The 25,093-nt window shown below is 46.1% G+C and overlaps 1 protein-coding gene across 3 annotated transcripts in view; it reads left to right on the forward strand.

Annotated features, from left to right (window-relative positions):
- The window catches only part of LOC115152814 (F-box only protein 11), a 44,736-nt gene that overhangs the window by 12,511 nt on the left and 7,132 nt on the right, over positions 1 to 25,093 (forward strand). For 2 of the 3 annotated variants that reach the window (XR_003867583.1, XM_029697649.1), the window contains exons 2-17: positions 5,566 to 5,696; positions 6,423 to 6,504; positions 6,798 to 6,942; positions 11,546 to 11,675; positions 12,048 to 12,131; positions 12,762 to 12,894; positions 16,298 to 16,404; positions 17,960 to 18,071; positions 18,338 to 18,444; positions 18,548 to 18,685; positions 22,659 to 22,876; positions 23,055 to 23,235; positions 23,463 to 23,585; positions 23,985 to 24,070; positions 24,278 to 24,354; positions 24,627 to 24,881. Coding sequence is in view for 2 of the 3 variants with exons in the window: in XM_029697649.1 (XP_029553509.1) it covers positions 5,566 to 5,696; positions 6,423 to 6,504; positions 6,798 to 6,942; positions 11,546 to 11,675; positions 12,048 to 12,131; positions 12,762 to 12,894; positions 16,298 to 16,404; positions 17,960 to 18,071; positions 18,338 to 18,444; positions 18,548 to 18,685; positions 22,659 to 22,876; positions 23,055 to 23,235; positions 23,463 to 23,585; positions 23,985 to 24,070; positions 24,278 to 24,354; positions 24,627 to 24,881 (2,109 nt within the window). In the remaining variant the exon portion in view is untranslated. The remainder of the gene's footprint in view (positions 1 to 5,565; positions 5,697 to 6,422; positions 6,505 to 6,797; positions 6,943 to 11,545; positions 11,676 to 12,047; positions 12,132 to 12,761; positions 12,895 to 16,297; positions 16,405 to 17,959; positions 18,072 to 18,337; positions 18,445 to 18,547; positions 18,686 to 22,658; positions 22,877 to 23,054; positions 23,236 to 23,462; positions 23,586 to 23,984; positions 24,071 to 24,277; positions 24,355 to 24,626; positions 24,882 to 25,093) is intronic. The other variant, XM_029697651.1, reaches the window with a different exon arrangement.

The following is a 25,093-nucleotide window of genomic DNA, read 5'->3' on the forward strand; positions in this document are numbered from 1 at the left end:
GAGGAATGGAATGTGGCCAAATACTCTGCTGTCAGTCATAGAGATCTGAGAAGCAGGCCGGCTTATAGAACTCCTCTCTGTTAAACATCTTTGAGCTGTGCAAAGGAAATGTGGCTCGCTGCATTGCAGCCGTAGTCTGGCATTTCTACTAGTCATAGCCTATGCAGTGTTCTTAGGACTAGCCTCCATTTTATTCTAGCCTTGTGCTCTTATTTACCTGTTCACTTTAATAAACAAGGCTACTTCACACATTGTCAGAGGAACCATTTTGTTGTATTGAATTGACTGTGAATGGTTTACTATCATCATGTCATTGTTATGGCTTTTTTTGTGTGTGTGGCAGTCAGTGGCGTTTTAAGATGAGGGACGATGATAAAAATGCTTCATGAGGATGGCCTTATTTCTGTCACAGCATATTGGTTGACTGTCATTCATATTCCCTTCACCCAGCTCAATAAAACTTCGCTAGGTTTAGGCCTACGACTTGATACACACATTTTCCCTGCACCCATCTTTAGGTTGCTACAATCTAGCCTATGAATGACAGTTTACAAGGTGCCAAGGTCGAGAAATGTTAGTAATCAAGTTGACAGTGATCCATTCAATACCGCTTTGCACAATCTTGCTTGCATCTAGCTGATCTAGGGTGTAATTGTTAGTCCAACAGTTTATATTGGACAAATTCAGGTATGTTTATCCCCATTCTGTTTGCTTCCGTTTTAAGAATTTTTTTTCTACAGAATCGGCGGATTGAATACATCCCTGAGGACGCAAAGTTCACTTTCATATCAGCCACATAAAAACAGCACAAATCACTTTGCTCGTTTTGTGTGTATATAATTCCTTCTCGCATCTACCTACGTGTTCTCCTCACCTTTTCCCTTCGCTTGTGGGCCTCAGTGCACAACACATCAGTTGTCTGTGACGAGGCGAAAAAACCTTTCCAAGCCAAACCTTCATATTGTATCATGACCGTTAACCGCTACACACAGCCTACATTGTCAGTCAACTAGAACTACTAGAACTAACGCGTTAGTAAACCCGCTACAATCATGCAGTACAGTGTTACACCGGCTGGCCCCGGTGGCAATAAATGAATAATACCAACTGACTTGGAAGAGGTCCAGTGTTGGATAGTCAACTAGCTAACATAGCATCCCACTCTGTTTGAGCCGGGTGTTTTAGTAGGCAAAAGTAGGTAGCTGCATTTGCTAGCAAAGTGAAAGTAAAAAAAATATTATAATAATACAACCAAATATAGCTCTCTCCCTTAATTTTGGAAGAAATTAATTTGTTCAGAACTGTTCAACTATTCTCTTTCTCTCTTGAGTCAACTACTCACCACATTTTATACACTGCAGTGCTAGCTGTAGCTTATGCTTTCTTTTCTAGATTCGTTCTCTGTTCCTTTGATTAGGTGGACAATGTCAGTTCGTGCTGCAAGAGCTCTGATAGGTTGGAAGACGTCCTCTGGAAGTTGTCATAATTACTGTGTATGTCTACGGAAGGGGGTGAGAACCATGAGCCTCCTAGGTTTTATATTGAAGTCAATGTACCCAGAGGAGGAGAGAAGGTAGCTGTCCTCCAGCTACACCATGATGCTACCCTACAGAGTGCTGCTGAGATTACTATAGACCTTCATTGCAAAACAGTGTGTCTTTAATAAATTATTTGATGATATGTGATATGTCTTTAGTATTGTTTTATCTAATAAGGATAACTTTAAAACAAATGTTTAAGTATTTTGTTTTTATGTAATTCACTGAGGAGGATGGTCCTCCCCTTCCTCCTGAGGAGCCTGCACTGGTGTGTAGTTACTCTTTATTTGAGGTGGCGCCAGACTGTTGTTTGGCTAGCTGTGTTTCTGTAGCCATAGGTGGTGTGAATTTCATGTTTGTGGAAGCTAATTTTCACCATAAAAATGTACTTTTTATGATAAAGCATTCCATGCATCATTGCATTTGCGGACTTATGTAAAATGGCCTACTATTCCAGATCTTCGTAATTTAGACTAATAATATAACTCAATCACTGTTCGCAAAAAAGACTGCATGGCTGAGTGCATAGTGGTGTAGCGTAGGGCTAGGCTATAGGCCTGGGATGGGCAACTCCAGTCCTCGGTGGCCTGATTGGTGTCACACTTTTGCTCCAGCTAACACACCTGACTCCAATGACCAACTAATAGTGGTCTTCAGTTTAGAATGCAATTAGTTTAGTCAGCTGTGTTTGCTAGGGGTGGGGGGGAAAAGTGACACCACTCTGGCCCACGAAGACTGGAGTTGCACATTCCTCCTATAGGCTATATCAGATATGCTTCTTGGCCTTTTATAAACACATTTCATGCAATTCTATTAATTTATTTTACTGGAGACGAGGTCGACCGATTATGATTTTTCAACACCGATACCGATTATTGGAGGCCCAAAAAAGCCGATGCCGATTAATCTGCCATTTTTTCTGTTTGTAATAATGACAATTACAACAATACTGAATGAACACTTATTTTAACTTAATATAATGCATCAATAAAATCAATTTAGCCTCAAATAAATAATGAAACATGTTCAATTTTGTTTAAATAATGCAAAAACAAAGTGTTGAAGAAATTAAAAGTGCAATATGTGCCATGTAAGAAAGCTAACGTTTAAGTTCCTTGCTCAGAACATGAGAACATATGAAAGCTGGTGGTTCCTTTTAACATGAGTCTTCAATATTCCCAGGTAAGAAGTTTTAGGTTGTAGTTATTATAGGAATTCTAGGACTATTTCTCTCTATACGATTTGTAACAGTATAGCTTCCGTCCCTCTCCTCGCTCCTACCTGGGTCTCGAACCAGGAACACATCGACAACAGCCACCCTCGAAGCAGCGTTACCCATGCAGAGCAAGGCGAACAACTACTCCAAGTCTCAGAGCGAGTGACGTTTGAAACGCTATTAGCGTGCACCCCGCTAACTAGCTAGCCATTTCACATCGGTTACACAGCCTAATCTTGGGTGTTGATAGGCTTGAAGTCATAAACGGCACAATGCTTGAAGCACAGCGACGAGCTGCTGGCAAAACGCACAAAAGTGCTGTTTGAATGAATGCTTACGAGCCTGCTGCTGCCTACCACCACTCAGTCAGACTGCTCTATCAAATCATAGACTTAATATAATAAACACACAGAAATACAAGCCTTAGGTCATTAATATAGTCGAATCCGGAAACTATCATCTCGAAAACAAACGTTTTTCCTTTCAGTGAAATACGGAACCGTTCCGCATTTATCTAACGGGTGGCATCCCTAAGTCTAAATATTCCTGTTACATTGCACAACCTTCAATGTATCATAATTACGTAAAATTCTGGCAAATTAGTTCGCAACGAGCCAGGCGGCCCAAACTGTTGCATATACCCAGACTCAGTGTGCAATGAACGCAAAATGACACAATTTCACCTGGTTAATATTGCCTGCTAACCTGGATTTCTTTTAGCTAAATATGCAGGTTTAAAAATATATATTTCTGTGTATTGATTTTAAGAAAGGCATTGATGTTTATGGTTAGGTACAGTCGTGCAACGATTGTGCTTTTATCGCAAATGCGCTTTTGTTAAATCGTCCCCCGTTTGGCGAAGTCGGCTGTCTTTGTTAGGAAGAAATAGTCTTCTCAGTTCGCAACGAGCCAGGCGGCCCAAACTGCTGCATATACCCTGACTCTGTTTGCAAAAGAAGTGACACATTTTCCCTAGTTAAAAGAAATTCATGTTAGCAGGCAATATTATCTAAATATGTAGGTTTAAAAATATATACTTGTGTATTGATTTTAAGAAAGACATTGATGTTTATGGTTAGGTACACGTTGGAGCAACGACAGGCCTTTTTCGCGAATGTGCACCGCATCGATTATATGCAATGCAGGACAGGCTAGATAAACTAGTAATATCATCAACCATGTGTAGTTAACCAGTGATTTTGTTTTTTATAAGATACATTTAATGCTAGCTAGCAACTTACCTTGGCTTCTTACTGTATTCGCATAACAGGCAGGCTCCTCGTGGAGTGCAATGTAAAGCAGGTGGTTAGAGCGTTGGACTAGTTAACCGTAAGGTTGCAAGATTGAATCCCCAAGCTGACAAGGTAAAAATCTGTCGTTCTGCCCCTGAACAAGGCAGTTAACCCACCGTTCCTAGGCCGTCATTGAAAATAAGAATGTGTTCTTAACTGACTTGCCAAGGTTTTTTTTTAAAAATAAATAAATACAAATCGGTGGCCAAAAATACCGATTACTGATTGTTACGAAAACTTGAAATCGGCCCTAATTAATCGGCCATTCCGATTAATCTGTCGATCTCTACTGGAGACAGTAGCAGGGTCTTTTTACAGGGTAGACTACTCTACTGACAAACAGATCAATAAAAACGTTGTCTGATCAATATAATAGGCCTACAAGAAGGTGAGCCACAAATTGCCTACAATCTGACATCCATCTAACCTGGAGGAGGAAATGATTGTCCAAAAGCGAACTTTCAAGTGTCACTGACCCAACAATGATAGTGAATATGCGCACTCACCGGGGATATGGCCAATGCCCTCAGCTGGAGCCAATAAGATGGGCTATATCATGGGTACTCAACTCTTACCCTACGAGGTCCGGGGCCTGCTGGTTTTCTTTTCTACCTGAAAATGATTTGCACACACCTGGTTTTCCAGGTTTTAAATTGGTGTCTGATTAGAGGGGAGCAATAAAAAAAGTGCAATGGAACTGGCTTCGAGGTCCAGAGTTGAGTTAGCGGGGGCTTATGCTGTTCAATTAAGTTGAGAATTTTGCTAACTTTAAAATACAGATGAGTCTTTTCATTGTCTCCTCTTTAAAGTAATAGCCATTTGCTTTCCAAACTGTCATATTGCGAAATGCTTGGCTGGGTCTCTACTTTTCATTGACGGTCGCAACTCAACAATCATCTTTGGTATTTGCCATGCGTGCTACCCAAATTGTGTGCCCTTCCGACTGCATGCTATGTGATGAAATAAATCTCACATTTACAGCTTTTTCTTTTAAAAGAAGCCAATGCTCATCTGTCGCCAAAGCATGCTTTCTGGTGTCGTAGCCTATTTTGAATGATTTTATTTACTTCTGTATAGATAGGAGTAGGCTAATACGGCTATATAATTTAGGTGATTGTTATACAATTTACCACCTATCGCACTTATGGAGTTTTCAAAACAAATGGCCACTGGATTGATACAAATAATCCTGATTCTGCCAGGTAGGCAGAGGCTACTTTGTAGTTAACTTTAATTGCATTTCCATCTACCCGAAGACGCGAGGCTGGCATTAGCATCGCTAACGGCTACACAGTGGTAGACAAATAGGCCCTACACGCACCCCACACACGGTCATTCCCCTGCCTTTGTATTTTTAAAAATGTGTGTTGCACTGCCAAGTCAAACGGTTGCAAAAGCTATGTTTTGGTCACAGTATCGAAACCTGAGATATGGTTGTTTTGACTGTCCTCTCTTCCTGTCCAGATGAAGACGTCCCTGCAGAAAATGGTTGTTTTGACTGTCCTCTCTTCCTCTCCAGATGAGGACGTCCCTGCAGATATGGTTGCAGAAGAATCCGGTCCAGGAGCTCAGAATAGTCCGTACCAACTTCGAAGAAAGTCTCTACTACCCAAGAGAACAGCAGCGTGTCCAGCAAAGACTAACATGGAGGTGAGTCATAAGCATGGGATGTGTTCCAAATGGCTCCCTATATAGTGAAGAACTTTTGACCAGTAGTGCACTATACAGTATAGGGTGCCGTTTTGGACAGACACTATGTGTGATGTATGTGGAAAGACTGCACATAATATTTAAGTGGCTACATGCCTGAGTCACCGAGAGGTGGTGGGTCATTCTGGGTCCTGGGTAAAAGGTGTATGATGGGCTTCTGCTGCACCTTCAACTGGACACAGCATTGTGGAATGTTCAGATAGAAATCTGTTATGTAGAATAAACATGATGCATCTCTGACATAGAATAATGTATTATGTCAGCTCTACTCATTACATATCTATCCGTTTGCCTGCTGAAAATGGATTTGCCATAATGAATCAGCTCACCAAACTTGGACTGAGTGCTGCTGGTTATAAATAAATATTGCAAAAAGCTGTACTCTGACCTAGACTAGTGAGCAATATCAGCATTCCACCCACAATGGTGTCTTCTTAAGCATGAGGCTCCCTTTTACCCATGGGCTGAATTTGATAATTCATCTTTCCTCTTTGCATAATTGATAAGTATTTCGCTAGCGGTGGTGATTAATTGAAGAACTTGATTTATTAAAAACAATGCTGAAATATTAATACTGTTGTTTTTAAGCAGATGACCATGGTCTGTTCCATCAAAACGTGTGAGCTGTCAAGGCTTATAACAATCTATTTTTCTTTCTGTACGCAGGGTGCTTCCACTTCAGCCACAGAAGACTTTGGCCATCGGGCAAAGCGTGCCAGAGTGTCAGGAAAGTCTCAAGATTTAACAGGTAAGATATTACTTTCTAACAGTCTGTTGTTATTTAATTTGTATTTATTAGAATCTCTTTTAGCCCATCCCAGGATAATCTTCCAAAAATCTTTAAAAGACAACAATGACGTACACAGTATAGTAAAACCAAGGACAAACGTTTTGGTGATTAACATGTTATGAGAATTGGAGGTTGAAAATGCCCCTACTCTCTGTATTGGACCTTGTTTCTGTCCATCTCCTGTTATTATTTTGGATGTGTGAATACCTCCTCCATTAATAAAGTGTCCCTTTGGTTGTGTTCATCACTAGCAGCTCCCGCAGAGCACTACCTCCAGGAGAAGCTGCCAGACGAGGTGGTTCTGAAGATCTTCTCCTACCTGCTGGAGCAGGACCTGTGTCGCGCAGCATGTGTCTGCAAACGCTTCAGCGAACTGGCCAATGACCCCATCCTCTGGTGAGTGGCTGTCTGTCTGTCTGGTTGGCTGCCTGGCTGGCTGTCTGCTTGGCTGGCTGGCTGGCTGCTGGTTGGTTGGCTGTCTGTCTGTCTGCTGGCTGGCTGGCTGTCTGTCTGCTGGTTGGTTGTCTGTCTGTCTGCTGGTTGGCTGTCTGTCTGTCTGTCTGCTGGTTGGCTGGATGTCTCTGTCTGCTGGTTGGTTGGCTGTCTCTGTCTGCTGGTTGGTTGGCTGTCTGTCTGCTGGTTGGTTGGCTGGCTGGCTGGCTGCTTGGCTGTCTGCTTGACTGGGTTGGCTGGCTGTCTAGTTGGTTGTTTTGTTGGTTGGTTGCTTGGCTGGCTCTCTGGTTGGTTGGTTGCTTGGCTGGCTCTCTGGTTGGTTGGTTGCTTGGCTGGCTCTCTGGTTGGTTGGTTGGCTGACTGTCTGCTTGTCTGGTTGGCTGTCTGCTTGGTTGGCTGGTTGCTTGGCTGGTTGCTTGGCTGGCTCTCTGGTTGGTTGGTTTCTTGGCTGGCTGGTTGCTTGCTTGCTTGGCTGGCTGGCTGGTTGCTTGCTTGCTTGCTTGCTTGGCTGGCTCTCTGGTTGGTTGCTTGCTTGGCTGGCTCTCTGGTTGGTTGCTTGCTTGGCTGGCTCTCTGGTTGGTTGCTTGCTTGACTGGCTCTCTGGTTGGTTGCCTGCTTGGCTGGCTCTCTGGTTGCTTGCTTGATTGATTGATTGATTGCTTGGCTGGCTGTCTGGTTGGTTGGTTGCTTGGCTGCTGGCTGTCTGGCTGTCTGTCTGGTTGGTTGCTTGACTGGCTGTCTGGTTGGTTGGTTGGTTGGTTGGTTGTCTGCTTGGCCGGTTGGTTGGTTGTTTGGCTGGCTTTCTGCTGGGTTGGTTGCTTGGCTGGCTGTCTAGTTGGTTGGTTGCTTGTCTGGCTGGCTGGCTGGCTGCTTGGCTGGTTGGTTGGCTGGCCTGCTCGCTGGGCGCTTGGCTGGCTGCTTGGCTGGCTGGCCTTTTGCTTGGCTGGCTGGCTGCTTACGTGGCTGGCCATTTGCTAGGCTGGCTGGCTGCTTGGCTGGCTGGCCATTTGGCTGGCTGGCTGGCTGGCCGGCCTTTTGGTTGGCCTTTTGCTTTGCTGTCTGGCTGCTTGGCTGGCTGGCTTTTTGGTTGGTTGGCTGCTTATTTTGCTGGCTGGCTGTCCTGCTGGCCTTTTGGTTGGTTGGCTGCTTATTTTGCTGGCTGACTGGCCTTTTGGCTGGCTGTCTGCTTGGCTGGTTGGCTTTCTGCTTGGCTAGGTGGCTGGCTGCTTGGCTAGTTGGTTGGCTAGTTAGTTAGTTGGCTGGCTGGCTTTTTGGTTGGCTGGCAGGCTAGTTAGCTTCCTGGCTGGCTAGTTAGTTGGCTGGCTGGCGTTTTGCTTGGTTGGTTAGCTGGCCTTTTGGCTGGCTGGCCTTTTGGTTGGCTGCCTGGCTGGCTGACATTTTGGCTGGCTAGTTGGCTGGCTGGCTATTTGGCTGGCTCGCTGGGCAGCTGCTTGGCTGGCTGGCTGTCCTTTTGCTTGGCTGGCTGGCTGTCCTTTTGCTTGGCTGGCTGGCTGCTTGCTAGGCTGGCTGGCTGCTTACTTGGCTGGCCTTTTGCTAGTCTGGCTGACTGCTTGGCTGGCTGGCCATTTGGTGGGTTGGCTGCTTGGTTGGCTGGCTGGCCTTTTGGTTGGCTGGCTGGACGGCCTTTTGGTTGGTTGGCTGGCTGGCTGGCTGGCCGGCCTTTTGTTTGGCCTTTTGCTATGCTGGCTGGCTGGCTGCTTGGCTGGCTGGCCTTTTGGCTGGCTGGCTAGTTGGCTGGCTGGCCTTTTGGTTGGCTGGCTGGCTAGTTGCCTGGTTAGTTGGCTGGCTCGCTGGGAGCTTGGCTGTATGGCTGCTTGGCTGCTTGGCTGGCTGGCTGCTTGCTAGGCTGGCTGGCTGCTTGGCTGGCTGGCCTTTTGGTTGGCTGGCTGGCTGGCTGGCTGGCCGGCCTCTTGGTTGGTTAGCTGGCTGGCTGGCTGGCTGGCTGGCTGGCCGGCCTCTTGGTTGGTTAGCTGGCTGGCTGGCTGGCTGGCTGGCCGGCCTCTTGGTTGGTTGGCTGGCTGGCTGGCTGGCTGGCTGGCCGGCCGGCCGGCCTCTTGGTTGGTTAGCTGGATGGCTGGCCGGCCTCTTGGTTGGTTAACTGGCTGGCTGGCTGGCTGGCTGGCTGGCTGGCTGGCCAGCCTCTTGGTTGGCTGGCTGGCTGGCTGGCTGGCCGGCCGGCCTCTTGGTTGGTTAGCTGGCTGGCTGGCTGGCTGGCTGGCCGGCCTCTTGGTTGGTTAGCTGGCTGGCTGGCTGGCTGGCTGGCTGGCTGGCCTCTTGGTTGGTTAGCTGGCTGGCTGGCTAGCTGGCTGGCTGGCTGGCTGGCCGGCCTCTTGGTTGGTTAGCTGGCTGGCTGGCCGGCCTCTTGGTTGGTTGGCTGGCTGGCTGGCTGGCTGGCTGGCTGGTTGGCTGGCTGGCCTCTTGGCTGGTTAGCTGGCTGGCTGGATGGCTGGCTGGCTGGCCGGCCCCTTGGTTGGTTAGCTGGCTGGTTGGCTGGCTGGCTGGCCGGCCGGCCTCTTGGTTGGTTAGCTGGCTGCCTGGCTAGCTGGCTAGCTGGCTGGCTGGCTGGCTGGCTGGCCGGCCTCTTGGTTGGTTAGCTGGCTGGCTGGCCGGCCTCTTGGCTGGTTGGCTGGCTGGCTGGCTGGCCGGCCTCTTGGCTGGCTGGCTGGGTGGCTGGCTGGCTGGCTGGCTGGCTGGCCGGCCTTTTGGTTGGTTAGCTGGCTGGCTGGCCGGCCTCTTGGTTGGTTAGCTGGCTGGCTGGCTGGCTGGCTGGCTGGCTGGCCGGCCTCTTGGCCAGTTAGCTGGCTGGCTGGCTGGCTGGCCTCTTGGTTGGTTAACTGGCTGGCTGGCTGGCTGGCTGGCCGGCCTCTTGGTTGGTTAGCTGGCGGGCCGGCCGGCCTCTTGGTTGGTTGGCTGGCTGGCTGGCTGGCTGGCTGGCTGGCCGGCCTCTTGGTTGGTTAGCTGGCTGGCTGGCTGGCCGGCCTCTTGGTTGGTTAGCTGGCTGGCTGGCCGGCCGACCGGCCTCTTGGTTGGTTAGCTGGCTGGCTGGCTGGCTGGCCGGCCGGCCTCTTGGTTGGTTAGCTGGCTGGCTGGCTGGCCGGCCGGCCTCTTGGTTGGTTAGCTGGCTGGCTGGCCGGCCGGCCTCTTGGTTGGCTGGCTGGCTGGCTGGCTGGCCGGCCTCTTGGTTGGTTGGCTGGCTGGCTGGCTGGCTGGCCGGCCGGCCGGCCTCTTGGTTGGTTGGCTGGCTGGCTGGCTGGCTGGCCGGCCTCTTGGTTGGTTAACTGGCTGGCTGGCTGGCTGGCCGGCCTCTTGGTTGGTTAGCTGGCTGGCTGGCCGGCCGACCGGCCTCTTGGTTGGTTAGCTGGCTGGCTGGCTGGCTGGCCGGCCGGCCTCTTGGTTGGTTAGCTGGCTGGCTGGCTGGCCGGCCGGCCTCTTGGTTGGTTAGCTGGCTGGCTGGCCGGCCGGCCTCTTGGTTGGCTGGCTGGCTGGCTGGCTGGCCGGCCTCTTGGTTGGTTGGCTGGCTGGCTGGCTGGCTGGCCGGCCGGCCTCTTGGTTGGTTGGCTGGCTGGCTGGCTGGCTGGCTGGCCGGCCTCTTGGTTGGTTAACTGGCTGGCTGGCTGGCTGGCCGGCCTCTTGGTTGGTTAGCTGGCTGGCTGGCCGGCCGGCCGGCCTCTTGGTTGGTTAGCTGGCTGGCTGGCCGGCTGGCCGGCCGGCCTCTTGGTTGGTTAGCTGGCTGGCTGGCTGGCTGGCCGGCCTCTTGGTTGGTTGGCTGGCTGGCTGGCTGGCTGGCCGGCCGGCCTCTTGGTTGGTTAGCTGGCTGGCTGGCTGGCTGGCTGGCCGGCCTCTTGGTTGGTTAACTGGCTGGCTGGCTGGCTGGCTGGCTGGCCGGCCTCTTGGTTGGTTAGCTGGCTGGCTGGCTGGCTGGCTGGCCGGCCTCTTGGTTGGTTAGCTGGCTGGCTGGCTGGCTGGCTGGCTGGCCGGCCTCTTGGTTGGTTAGCTGGCTAGCTGGCTGGCTGGCCGGCCGGCCTCTTGGTTGGTTAGCTGGCTGGCTGGCTGGCTGGCCGGCCTCTTGGTTGGTTAGCTGGCTGGCTGGCTGGCTGGCTGGCCTTTTGGTTGGCTGCTTGGCTGGCTGGTGAGACCATAGAAATCTAATCTATTGATTGGACTTCACCTTTTAAGTCGATGGCATAATAGGTGGACTGTTAGCTATTCCGAGTGTACCCATAGGTGCAAAGCTAGGTTGAAGATAAAAGGTTAAGACGAGGATTCTAATGTCCCGTAATGCTTTACATGAATTAGGATGGGACCAGCAATGCTAGTTAGCACTGAACCCACGACTCTGTTTATTTTCAAAAGCTTCTGCATGGAATTGTTAGGTTGTCCTAATTTGGGTATCTTCAACCAAATGTAATGGATCCAATCTGGAACACACACTGTCTTTCCCCTCCTGCGCCCCACAGTGTGTTATCGCTTGAAGTTACCCTGTCTTATGGTGTCCTGTCTGGCTGTGACTTGCTTTGCTTCACAGGAAGAGGCTGTACATGGAGGTGTTTGAGTACACGCGTCCCATGATGCATCCTGAGGCGGGGAAGTTCTTCCAGATTAACCCAGAAGAGTACGAGCAGCCCAACCCGTGGAAGGAGAGCTTTCAGCAGCTGGTAGGACTATGACCCCATGACCTCTTTTCCCACACTGTCCTTACTGTTACTCACTGACCTCTGACCTATGGAAACCCTCACTGTCCTAACAGTTACTGTTACTCAACCATACAGATACTACTACTGCTGCTAAAACAGTCAACAGCTTGTACAGACACATGAATGCAAGAACACTGTGGAGTCCCAGTAATTCTATTTGTTTATTTATTTTATTATTTAACCTTTATTTAACTTGGCAAGTGAAGTTCCAGTGGAGTGATACAACTTGATTGCTGTGATTCTAGAAGCAATCCCACCATTAGTTTTACATTTACGTCATTTAGCATTACTGTGCTATAATAACGGCCAGATTCATTGTGTTTTTGTTTACAGTATAAAGGAGCACACGTGAAGCCAGGCTTCGCAGAACACTTCTACAGTAATCCTGCCAGATACAAAGGAAGAGAGAACATGCTTGTAAGTGTGTTTGTTTGAGAGAGTTTAAGGGCCAGTTTCCTTGACACCGATTTAAGCCTAGTCCTGGACTAAAATGTACACTGAATGAAGAATCTCCATTACCTAAGCTTTAGAGTAATGGGAGTGGTTGTGGAGAGGACGACTGGCTACTATTCTGAACTTTGTATGGTGAGCTTTCTGGCACCCAGCGCTGCTGAGGTGTCACCCAAGTGGGTGCTTCAGAGTGGAAGAGAAAGTCCAGTGGCTGTAAGTCAGGCTGGTTACCAGACTTCTACAAGATCATCAGCAGACTCCATCGCCATCCTCTGACCAGCTTTCTCCACTCAAGACATTAACTGACCCTCTCCATCTTCAGAAGATGCAGCTTTCAAAGACCTGGCCTCTATTGGTTGACCTGGCCTCTACTGGTTGACCTGTCATGATATATTGCTTGTTTGTTTTTTGCTCTTGAAGCACTTCGATATTCTATGAAAAGCGCTATAGAAATGTAATTTATTTGTATTGATATAGGCCTAACGTTTTAGTTCAGGACTAGGCTTTTTAATCTGTGGGTTGTTATTGAGTGATTGGTCATCATGAGATCACTGTGACTTCGCTGTAACACACTTCTCTATGCTGCCTCTTCCTCAGTACTATGACACCATCGAGGATGCCCTGGGAGGTGTTCAGGAGGCCCACTTTGACGGCCTCATATTCGTACACTCTGGGGTCTACACTGATGAGTGGATTTACATCGAATCGCCCATCACAATGATCGGAGCTGGTACGTATTCATTCTGTTAATTGTTTTCTGTACCGTACACCGTCTGCTCCCCGTCTATCTACTAGAGGTCGACCGACTATGATTTTTCGATACCGATTATTGGAGGACCAAAAAAAGCCGATGCCGAATAATCGGACGATTTTGTTTATTTTTTGGTTTAAAAAATATTTTTTGTGTGCATTTTTTACATTTGTAATAATGACAATTACAACAACACTGGATGAACACTTATTTTTAACTTTAATATAATACATCAATAAAATCTATTTAGCCTCAAATAATGAAACATGTTCAATTTGGTTTAAATAATGCAAAAACAAAGTGTTGGAGAAGAAAGTAAAAGTGCAATATGTGCCATGTAAGAAAGCTAACGTTTAAGTTCCTTGCTCAGAACATAAGAACATATGAAAGCTGGTGGTTCCTTTTAACATGAGTCTTCAATATTCCCAAGTAAGAAATTTTAGGTTGTAGTTATTATAGGAATTATAGTACTATTTCTCTCTCTACCATTTGTATTTCATATACCTTTGACTATTGGATGTTATTATAGGCGCTTTAGTATTGCCAGTGTAACAGTATAGCTTCCGTCCCTCTCCTCGCCCCTACCTGGGCTCGAACCAGGAACACATCGACAACAGCCACCCTCGAGCATCGTTACCCATCGCTCCACAAAAGCCGCGGCCCTTGCAGAGCAAGGGGAACAACTACTTCAAGGTCTCAGAGCGAGTGACGTCACCGATTGAAACTCTATTAGCGCGCACCCCGCTTACTAGCTAGCCATTTCACATCGGTTACACCAGCCTAATCTCGGGAGTTGATAGGCTTGAAGTCATAAACAGCTCAATGCTTGAAGCACAGCGAAGAGCTGCTGGCAAACGCACGAAAGTGCTGTTTGAATTAATGCGTACGAGCCTGCGGCTGCCTACCACCGCTCAGACTGCTCTATCAAATCATAGACGTAATTATAACATAATAACACACAGAAATTCAAGGCTTATGTCATTTAATATGGAACCGTTCCGTATTTTATCGAACGGGTGGCATCCCTAAGTCTACATATTGCTGTTACATTGTACAACCTTCAATGTTATGTCATAATTATGTACAATTCTGGCTAATTTAATTTCGGTGTTTGATAGGAATAAATGGTCTTCACACTAGAGGTCGACCGATTAATCGGAATGGCCGATTAATTAGGGCCGATTTCAACTTTTCATAACAATCGGTATTTTTGGCCATAGATTTGCCGTTTTTTATTTCTTTTTTTTATATATATATATATATATTATTATTTTATTTTTTTACACCTTTATTTAACTAGGCAAGTCAGATTAAGAACACATTCTTATTTTCAATGACGGCCTAGGAACGGGGTTAACTGCATTGTTCAGGGGGGATTCGTTTTTGCAACCTTGGGTTACCAGTCCAACGCTCTAACCACCTGCCTTACATTGCACTCCACAAGGATTAACAGGCTGACTACTTGTTACGCGAGGGCAGCAAGAAGCAAAGGTAAGTTGCTAGCTAGCATTAGACTTTGATAGTTTTTTATATCTTAACATAATCACTAGTTAACTACACATGGTTGATAATATTACTAGTTTATCTAACGTGTCCTGCATTGCATGTAATCGATGCGGTGTCTCTCCTCACATGTCTGTTTGCCTATGGACAAACATTAAGAATAAGCTACGTGGTGAGTTGATGCCTATTTGGCAGCTAGTTAGCTAGGTTTGTATGCGTTGCTACTTTGTATGCGTTGTTGGTTGGCAACCTTTTACTTTACTTTTTTTGGAACAGATTCCTGTTGGAACGTTCCACAAATTATACTCACCCCTTCAAGCCTGTCAACTCCCAAGATTAGGCTGGTGTAACCGATGTGAAATGGCTAGCTAGTTAGCCGGGTGCATGCTAATAGCGTTTCGAACGTTACTCACTCTTGGAGTAGTTGTTTCCCTTCCTCTGCATGGGTAACGCTGCTTCGAGGGTGGCTGTTGTCGATGTGTTCCTGGTTTGAGCCCAGGTAGGAGCGAGGAGAGGGACGGAAGCTATACTGTTACACTGGCAATACTGAAGTGCCTATAAAAACATCCAATAGTCAAAGGTATATGAAATACAAATCGTATAGAGAGAGTCCTATAATAACTACAACCTAAAACTTCTTACCTGGGAATGTTGAATACTCATGTTAAAAGGAACCACCAGCTTTCATATGTTCCCATGTTCTGAGCAAGGCACTAAAACATTAGCTTTCTTACATGGCACATATTGCACTTTTACTTTCTTCTCCAACACTTTGTTTTGCATTATTTAAACCAAATTGAACATGTTTCATTATTTATTTGAGGCTAAATAGATTTTATTGATGTATTATATTAAGTTAAATTAAGTGTTCATTCAGTATTGTTGTAATTGTTATCATCACACACACACACACAAAAAATCGACCGATTAATCGGCATCGGATTTTTGGGGCCTCCGATAATCGGCATCGGCATGGAAAAATCATAATCGGTCGACCTCTACTTCACACAGTTCGCAACGAGCCAGGCGGCCCAAACTGCTGCATATACCTTGACTGCTTGCACGGAACGCAAGAGAAGTGACACAATTTCCCTAGTTAAAAGAAATTCATGTTAGCAGGCAATATTAACTAAATATGCAGGTTTAAAAATATATACTTGTCTATTGATTTTAAAGAAAGGCATTGATGTTTGTTTAGGTACACATTGGTGCAACGACAGTGCTTTTTTCGCAAATGCGCTTGTTAAATCATCACCCGTTTGGCAAAGTAGACTGTTATTCGATGAGAATTTAACAGGCACCGCATCGATTATATGCAACGCAGAACACGCTAGATAAACTAGTAATATCATCAACCATGTGTAGTTAACTAGTGATTTATGTTAAGAATGATTGTTTTTTATAAGATAAGTTTAATGCTAGCTAGCACCTTACCTTGGCTTCTTGCTGCACTCGCGTAACAGGTAGTCAGCCTGCCACGCAGGCTCCTCGTGGAGTGCAATGTAAGGCAGGTGGACTAATAACCGGAAGGTTGCAAGATCGAATCCCCGAGCAGACAAGGTAAAAATCTGTCGTTCTGCCCCTGAACAAGACAGTTAACCCACCGTTCCTAGGCCGTCATTGAAAATAAGAATGTGTTCTTAACTGACTTGCCTTGTTAAATAAAGGTGTATAAAACATTTTTTGGCCACAAAAATGCCGATTACCGATTGAAATCAGCCCTAATTAATTGGCCATTCCGATTAATCGGTCGACCTCTACTATCTACCCCACTGGACCTTGCAACATGGTTCATTGACTATCTTTGCTGGACACTTTTAGCCCAGTGTTGTCTTTTGCCCTGCCCTTTTAACCCCCAATGCTATATTTTTTTCAACAGCATCTGGTAAAGTAGCAGACAAAGTGATCATTGAGAACACCAGAGACTCAACGTTTGTCTTTATGGAGGGCTCAGAGGATGCATACGTTGGCTACATGACCATCAAGGTGAGGTCTTATCCACGACTTACATAATATGGGCCTAGCTGACTGTTGGTGTATGCCTGGACTCAACAGTGGTCCAAGTCATATTGACTCTACAGTGGTCCTCATCATGTTGTCATATTAACTCTGTACAGTGGTCCTCATCTTATTGACTTTGTACAGTGGTCCTCATCATATTGTCATATTCACTCTGTATAGTGGTCGTCATCATGTTGTCATATTGACTCTGTACTATGGTTCTCATCATGTCGTCATATTGACTCTGTACAGTGGTCCTCATTATATTTACTCTGTACAGTGGTCCTCATCATATTGGCCCTGTACTGTGGTCCTCATCATGTTGTCATATTGACTCTGTACAGTGGTCCTCATCATGTTGTCATATTGACTCTGTACAGTGGTCCTCATCATGTTGTCATATTGACTCTGTACAGTGGTCCTCATCATGTTGTCATATTGACTGTACAGTGGTCCTCATCATGTTGTCATATTGACTCTGTACAGTGGTCCTCATCATGTTGTCATATTGACTCTGTACAGTGGTTCTCATCATGTTGTCATATTGACTCTGTACTATGGTCCTCATCATATTGTCATATTGGCTCTACTGTGGTCCTCATCATGTTGTCATATTGGCTCTGTACAGTGGTCCTCATCATGTTGTCATATTGGCTCTGTACAGTGGTCCTCATGATATTGTCATATGACTCTGTACGGTGGTTCTCGTCAAATTGACTCTGTACGGTGGTCCTCGTCATATTGGCTCTGTACGGTGGTCCTCATAATCAAATTTTATTAGTCACATGCGCTGAATACATCAGGTGTAGACCTTAGTGAAATGCTTACTTACGAGCCCTTTAACCAATAATGCAGTTTCCAAAAAATACGGATAAGAATTAGAGATGAAAGTAACAAGTAATTAAAGAGCAGCAGTAAAATAACAATAGCGAGACTATATACAGGGGGTACTGATACACAGTCAATGTGCGGGGGCACCGGTTAGTTGAGGTAGTATGTACATGTAGGTAGAGTTATTAAAGTGACTAAGCATAGATGACAACAGAGAGTAGCAGTGGTGTGGAGAGGGGGGGGGCAATGCAAATAGTCCGGGTAGCCATTTGACTAGATGTTCAGGAGTCTTATGGCTTGGGGGTAGAATCTGTTTAGAAGCCTCTTTGACCTAGACTTGGCACTCCGGTACCGCTTGCCGTGCGGTAGCAGAGAGAACAGTCTATGACTAGGGTGGCTGGAGTCTGACAATCTTTAGGGCCTTCCTCTGACACTGCCTGGTATAGAGGTCCTGGATGGCAGGAAGCTTGGCCCCAGTGATGTACTGGGGGCGGTCATATTGACTCTGTACAGTGGGCCTCATCGTCATATTGACTCTGTATAGTGGGCCTCACCGTGTTGTCATATTGGCTCTGTACAGTGGTCCTCATCATACGAAGGGAACTGTTGACATGATATCAGTTGTGGATGTTAGTCATATGTTATGAATGACTCCTATCGTAGTCCTATGTAATAAACTAACTCCCTTATGTTTGTCTGCCTCTCTTAGTTTAATCCTGATGATAAGTCTGCCCAGCACCACAATGCCCACCACTGTCTGGAGATTACAGTCAACTGCAGTCCCATCATTGACCACTGTATCATACGCAGCACTTGCACAGGTACCTTACAACACAATGTCTCCATCTCTCCACAGACCTATCTGCCTTTCACTAAGCATAGTTTTAGCATCTCAGACCTACCTAGTGCAGTCTAATTTTCATGACACCTAAATGTATTATAGTGATCACAGCTCATAGGGCGATATTTTGGCAGTGTCTTCCACACATGGAATTGAGACAGTGGGTGGGTATCTGTCTGAGAAGTGTAGTGGACACACCGGGCTCTACCATGCTCACCTGGCTGGCTCTACACCTGTTGGTTTCAGTGGGCTCAGCGGTCTGTGTGAGCGGCCAGGGCGCTTGTCCCACCATCAAACACTGCAACATCAGCGACTGTGAGAACGTGGGGCTTTACATCACCGACCATGCACAGGTAGATAACGCACACCACTCTTTCCATATGGCACTTGAATACTCAAATCATCCCATTTCCAAGACTGTGCTGTGAAACTCTGCAACTCATTCTTTGTTCCCAGGGAATCTATGAGGACAATGAGATCTCCAACAACGCTCTGGCAGGGATCTGGGTGAAAAACCATGGCAACCCTATCATCAGACGGAACCACATCCACCATGGCAGAGACGTGGGCGTCTTCACCTTCGACCACGGCATGGTGAGATGACACTATTGTTCTGGTCTGGTTACCACTGAGATGATGCTTCATTAGGGTTGCAAAGGGTTGGGAATTTGGGGAATTTTGCTTAAATTCATCAAAAAAGTTAGCTTATAACAGTGAACCTTTTTTTGTGTGCTACACAAGGTAATTCTGGGTCTTGTGGCATATTTTGGTTAAACTATCCCCAATTCAATGGAACTGCAACCCTCTGCATGCACAGTGCATTCTTCCATCACATGTACAGCTGATTCTCAAGATCTTGCGCACTGAGATGCTATAGAGCCCACACTACTACACTGTCTGAGCCAAGGACTACATGCTTTCTGGTAAGTTTTGATTACACTACTGGGTGGGGTGAATATATTTTATATGACGTACATTCTTTTTTGTTAATTAGCAAATAGTAGCCTACAGCAAAGTGTTTAAATCATTTCTAACTTGTTAACAGTTTCTGCTAGTTCGTTTTTGCTACCATGTGGGATTTAGCTTGCTTGAGCCTGCTAACTGAGGCGTGTTAATTCACCTGTTTCCATACATGTTTCATTTTAAAATATTTATCTTACAAAGGAGTTGTTTAATCTAACTGCTTAACTATTTATTTGTACATGGAATTGTATTTTTATTTTTTTTAACAATTTTTTTTCTGATCTTTACAGGAAAATGCCACGGGCACTATCTGATGTGTGGAGACATTTCACTGCAGCTAATGTAGAAGGAAAAGCTGTGTACATTTGCAAATATTGTGCCAAATCATATGTGAAGAATGCAACAAAGGTGCAGAATCATCTGGTCAAGTGCATAAAGTTCCCTCAGCGCTCACAACAAGCAACCTCTGACAAAAGTCCCTCTACTTCTGATTCCAGGTGCTGCTGTTATCGATAAGGTGTCTGCTTCATCATTTTCACCTCGAATATACGTTTTTTTTACTCAATGGAAGAACGTAGTCAGAGAAATGCTGATGAATGTCTTGCTTGAGCTGTATGCAACTGGTTCACCTCTGATGCTCACAGGCAATGTGTATTGGAAGAGATTTCTGAATGTTCTTCGCCCAGCATACACCCCTCCAACCAGACATGTTTTATCTACTAATTTGCTGGATGCAAAGTTCAAGTGAAGGTCAAGCAAATCATAGAGAAAGCAGACTGTTCTGCAATCATCTCTGATGGTTTGTTGAATGTTCATGGGCAAGAAATAATTAACTACATCTCCACCCCTCAACCAGTATTCTACAAGAGCACAGACAGAAGGGACAACAGACACACCAGTCTCTATAAGGTATTTATTTGCACTGGTGACAGACAATGCTGTGAACATGAAGTCTGCTTGGTTTAAAGTGGAGGAGTCCTACCCTCACATCACACCCATTGGCTGTGCTGCTCATGCGTTGAATCTGCTCCTCAAGGACATCATGGCACTGAAAACAATGGATACACTCTACAAGAGAGCCAAGGAAATGGTTCAGTATGTGAAGGGTCATCAAGTTATAGCAGCAATCTACCTCACCAAGCAAAGTGAGAAGAATAAGAGCACCACATTGAAGCTGCCCAGCAACACCTGTTGGGGTGATGTTGTCATCATGTTTGACAGTCTCCTGGAGGGCAAGGAGTCTCTCTAAGAAATGGCCATATCACAGTATGCCGATATGGAGAGCCCCATCAAAAGGATTCTCCTGGATGATGTATTTTGGGAGAGAGTAGTAAGCAGCCTGAAATTCCTGAAACCTATAGCAGTAGCCATTGCACGGATTGAGGGAGACAATGCCATCCTGTCTGATGTTCAGACTCTGCTTGCAGATGTAAGAGAAGAAATCCGTACTGCCCTGCCCACTTCACTGTTGCTCCAAGCAGAGGAAACTGCAGTTCTGAAATGCATAAAAAAGCGTGAAGACTTCTGCCTGAAGCCCATACACCTCGCAGCGTACATGTTGGACCCCAAGTATGCTGGCAAGAGTATCCTGTCTGGTGCAGAGAACATCCGTGTCTCGCTACCTTGGCCTGGATGAGGGCATAGTTCTTTTCAGTCTGGCGAAGTACACTTCCAAGTAAGGGCTTTGGGATGGAGATGCAATATGGCAGTTGTGCCAACATATCTCATCAGCCACCTGGTGGAAGGGACTTTTTTCCCCTGATGCCTCTATCCTCCAAATCCCAACAACAGCTGCCTCAGAGCGCAACTGGTCCTTGTTTGGCACACACACACACCAAAGCACGCAACAGGCTGACCAATACAAGGGTTGAAAAATTGGTCTCCATCCGGGCAAATTTGAGGCTTTTTGAGCCTGACAATGAGCCATCCTCAACAAGCTTGGGAAGTTACAGTGAAGATGAGGCATCAATCTGATGTTCAAGAGTTGGACATTGAGGAAGTCCAGGGAGTCGACATGGAAGCTTGAGAGGAAGACAACCAAAGCTTTAGTTTCTAGACTATCATTTTACAGATGTATGTTGAAAACGTCTTTGGGAGATGCGATGGATCATTGGAGATCGTTCATTGAAATCATCCCATGTGAAGAGCCAACTCAATTAAAGTTCGATTTGTAACTAAATTGTTTTTTGTTTTTTTTCTATTGGAAGGATTTAGTAATTTGCAATTGTCTACTTATGATAAGGTAAAAGGTTTCTGTTTCTGTCTCCATATGATATGGTAAATATATCCAATGGAAAAAACATCTACATTTAAATGGTATTAATATTCATTTGCATATATTTCCGTTAATTTCCATATATTCCCTTTAATTCCCACGGAAGGGTTCCACCTCTGAGTATTCCCCAAAATGTGCTACCCTACGCTCCATATTGGTTTAGTCTGGCTACCCCTGAGATATGACGCTCCATATTGGTCTGGTCTGGCTACCCCTGAGATATGACGCTCCATATTGGGCTGGTCTGGCTACCCCTGAGATATGACGCTCCATATTGGGCTGGTCTGGCTACCCCTGAGATATGACGCTCCATATTGGGCTGGTCTGGCTACCCCTGAGATATGACGCTCCATATTGGGCTGGTCTGGCTACCCCTGAGATATGACGCTCCATATTGGGCTGGTCTGGCTACCCCTGAGATATGACGCTCCATATTGGGCTGGTCTGGCTACCCCTGAGATATGACGCTCCATATTGGGCTGGTCTGGCTACCCCTGAGATATGACGCTCCATATTGGGCTGGTCTGGCTACCCCTGAGATATGACGCTCCATATTGGGCTGGTCTGGCTACCCCTGAGATATGACGCTCCATATTGGGCTGGTCTGGCTACCCCTGAGATATGACGCTCCATATTGGTCTGGTCTGGCTACCCCTGAGATATGACGCTCCATATTGGTCTGGTCTGGCTACCCCTGAGAGATGACGCTCCATTTTGGTCTGGACTACAGTTGTGACTAGTGGCTCTTTCTCATTTTTCCTCCAGCCCTTGCATCTTCTTGCTTCCTTCTCTATCGTATTGTAGGAGAATGTCTAAGGTCCCTGTCATCTGACATTCTTCAATGTGTTTTGAGGTGCGTATGCAAGGTAATGCAGAAAGAATTGAGGAAGAACCTTGGTTTCTACTGTAGCTGGCGTATAAAACTGTCTTTCTGCTGTAAATACTCACTCTGTAGCCGTTCTTGTTCTTAAAGAGAAGTGTTGCCTTCCGGTTTCATCCGACTGTAGGTTTTGAAGACCCACCACTGGTTTTAGTTACATAAAACTTAATCCACAGCTTCTAAAAACATGGAAATGTATTCCTACTTTTGGTTACACAAGACATCGGATTGAGGTCATTTTCTCAATAGGAAAGAAAAGTTTTTTTTTTTTTTAACACCTTGCTCTTCTCAACTGTATTTTGGATAAGGTCTAAGGTTCCTTTCCTGTGAAGTTCTTACCCAATGCTTTTTAAAGGAGGAGTGATGATCCGATGATTCGAGAAAAGATTAATTGAGAAATAGCCATGGTATTCTGATTTTATTACTGACGTGACTGTCTCCTCCTGCAGGGCTACTTTGAGAGCTGCAACATCCACAGGAACCGCATAGCTGGCTTTGAGGTGAAGGCGTACGCCAACCCCACAGTGGTGCGCTGTGAGATCCACCACGGACAGACGGGAGGGATCTACGTGCACGAGAAGGGCAGAGGACAGTTCATCGAGAACAAGATCTATGCAAACAACTTTGCTGGAGTGTGGGTCACCTCCAATAGCGATCCTACAATAAGGTCAGCGGGGTTTCAGTCAAATACATTCTCTTTTTCAAAAAAAAAATCCTCTTTCGTGCTCTCTTTCGCTGTCTTGTCTCTCCCTTTGTCCATTATGCAATCTATATTGCGTTGTATTGATGCTGATGTGTAAATGGATAGTCAATGGTACCATTTTTCCACGTTGTGTCAATCACAGGGGCAACGCCATCTTCAACGGTAACCAGGGTGGCGTTTACATATTCGGTGACGGCCGAGGCCTCATTGAGGGGAATGATATCTACGGTAACGCCTTGGCAGGGATCCAGATCAGGACAAACAGCTGCCCCATCGTACGACACAACAAGATCCACGACGGACAGCACGGGGGCATCTATGTGGTAAGTAGAGCTTTCTAGAACCTTTTTAAATGTGTATTTAAAGAAAGCACATAATCACATGTTTAGTACTTATGAAGCTTATAGCTGTGGTTTATCTGCAACCCTTTAGGATATTTAACCACTATTAGCCTGCCATATTAGTGTTAAATGAACCTTCATACAGTAGGCAGCAGACTGACAGAGGATAAGGATGTTAGTAATGTAATTCATGTGTGTCTCCCCTGTAGCATGAAAAGGGACAGGGGGTGATTGAGGAGAATGAGGTCTACAGCAACACGCTGGCAGGAGTCTGGGTGACCACAGGAAGCACACCTGTCCTCAGGAGGAACAGGATACATAGTGGGAAACAGGTATGGACATAGAGGGAGGTAGATGGAGAGTTGTATTTATTAGGGATCCCTCTTCCTGGGGGCCAAACATGCCAAAGCACCCACATTACATATAAAACAGTGAACTATGTTTGTACTGAATGAGCTAAAGATAAAACGGTACATCATATAACATCCCTACACCACCACATATCCACAATACAACATGTTCAATACCACCATACAACAATATCACAATGTGTGTGTATGCATGTGTCTGGAGAGAAATAGATGGAGAGAGAGAGATGTGGGGGCACTGTCAGTTCAGTTGGCTCCATGGGCCACTCATCTCCCACGGATGGATGAATGAACAAATGAAATTTGCCAATAACCTGCAAACTAAACACTCCCACCTCCCCTCTTGTCTTGTGGGTCATACAGGTTGGTGTCTACTTCTACGACAACGGCCATGGAGTGTTGGAGGACAATGATATCTACAACCACATGTACTCTGGAGTTCAAATCAGGTCAGTGAAAGGGCTGGAACTCAAAATGAATAGACAACCACACGGTGGGACCCACTGACAACCTGTGTAAATAATGTAGTGCATGTTGCGGTTTTAAATCATCCGTTAAATGCCTTTATTATCACATTGCTATGCACTTTTGTCATACTATTGATTTGAATTATATGCATTGATTGATTTGTTGGTTAATGTTTCCCACTGTAACAGAACTGGAAGCAATCCCAAAATCAGACGGAACAAGATCTGGGGAGGTCAAAATGGAGGCATTCTGGTTTACAACTCAGGTGAGAAACCAACTGTTAGTCTCTATCCATCCATTCTCCTCTCAGCTTGATTTTGTCTTGGGAGGGGTGAAGCAAGCACATAATTTCTTCAGAAAGTGTACCTTTTCTACATGAAATTCATGATGCAGAACAGTTAAGACACCCTGGATTCACAGGGTCTGAGTGGAGTGGCTCCATCATATTCCTGTGTCACTCAGATGCTCCCTCATGAACTCTGGAACCATGCTACATGAAAGGGGGACCTCTTGGCTAATATCCTGACTGTGTTTCAGGTTTGGGCTTCATCGAGGACAATGAGATATTTGACAACGCCATGGCGGGGGTGTGGATAAAGACAGACAGCAACCCCACCCTCCGGAGGAATAAGATCCACGACGGGCGTGACGGAGGGATCTGTATATTCAACGGAGGACGAGGTTTACTGGAGGAGAACGATATCTTCAGGAACGCCCAGGCAGGGGTCCTCATCAGCACCAACAGCCACCCCATCCTGAGGAAGAACAGGATATTTGACGGCTTTGCTGCAGGTGGGCGACGCTATGCTAGAAAGCAGGGTTCAGTCCAGAGTTGTGTTCATTAGGCACCATATGAAGGAAAGCAGACTGAAAGGGGGAGGGACTACTTGGATTGGCCCAATAAGAAATGCTCATTTCTTTTGTTGCAAAAAATGTATTTGACTTTGTGCGTATTGAGCATGACCGGGCATTATTTAGCTTTGACTCCATGTGATTAATAGACA

This window comes from Salmo trutta, chromosome 18 (genome assembly GCF_901001165.1).
Source record: "Salmo trutta chromosome 18, fSalTru1.1, whole genome shotgun sequence".
Lineage (NCBI taxonomy): Eukaryota > Metazoa > Chordata > Actinopteri > Salmoniformes > Salmonidae > Salmo > Salmo trutta.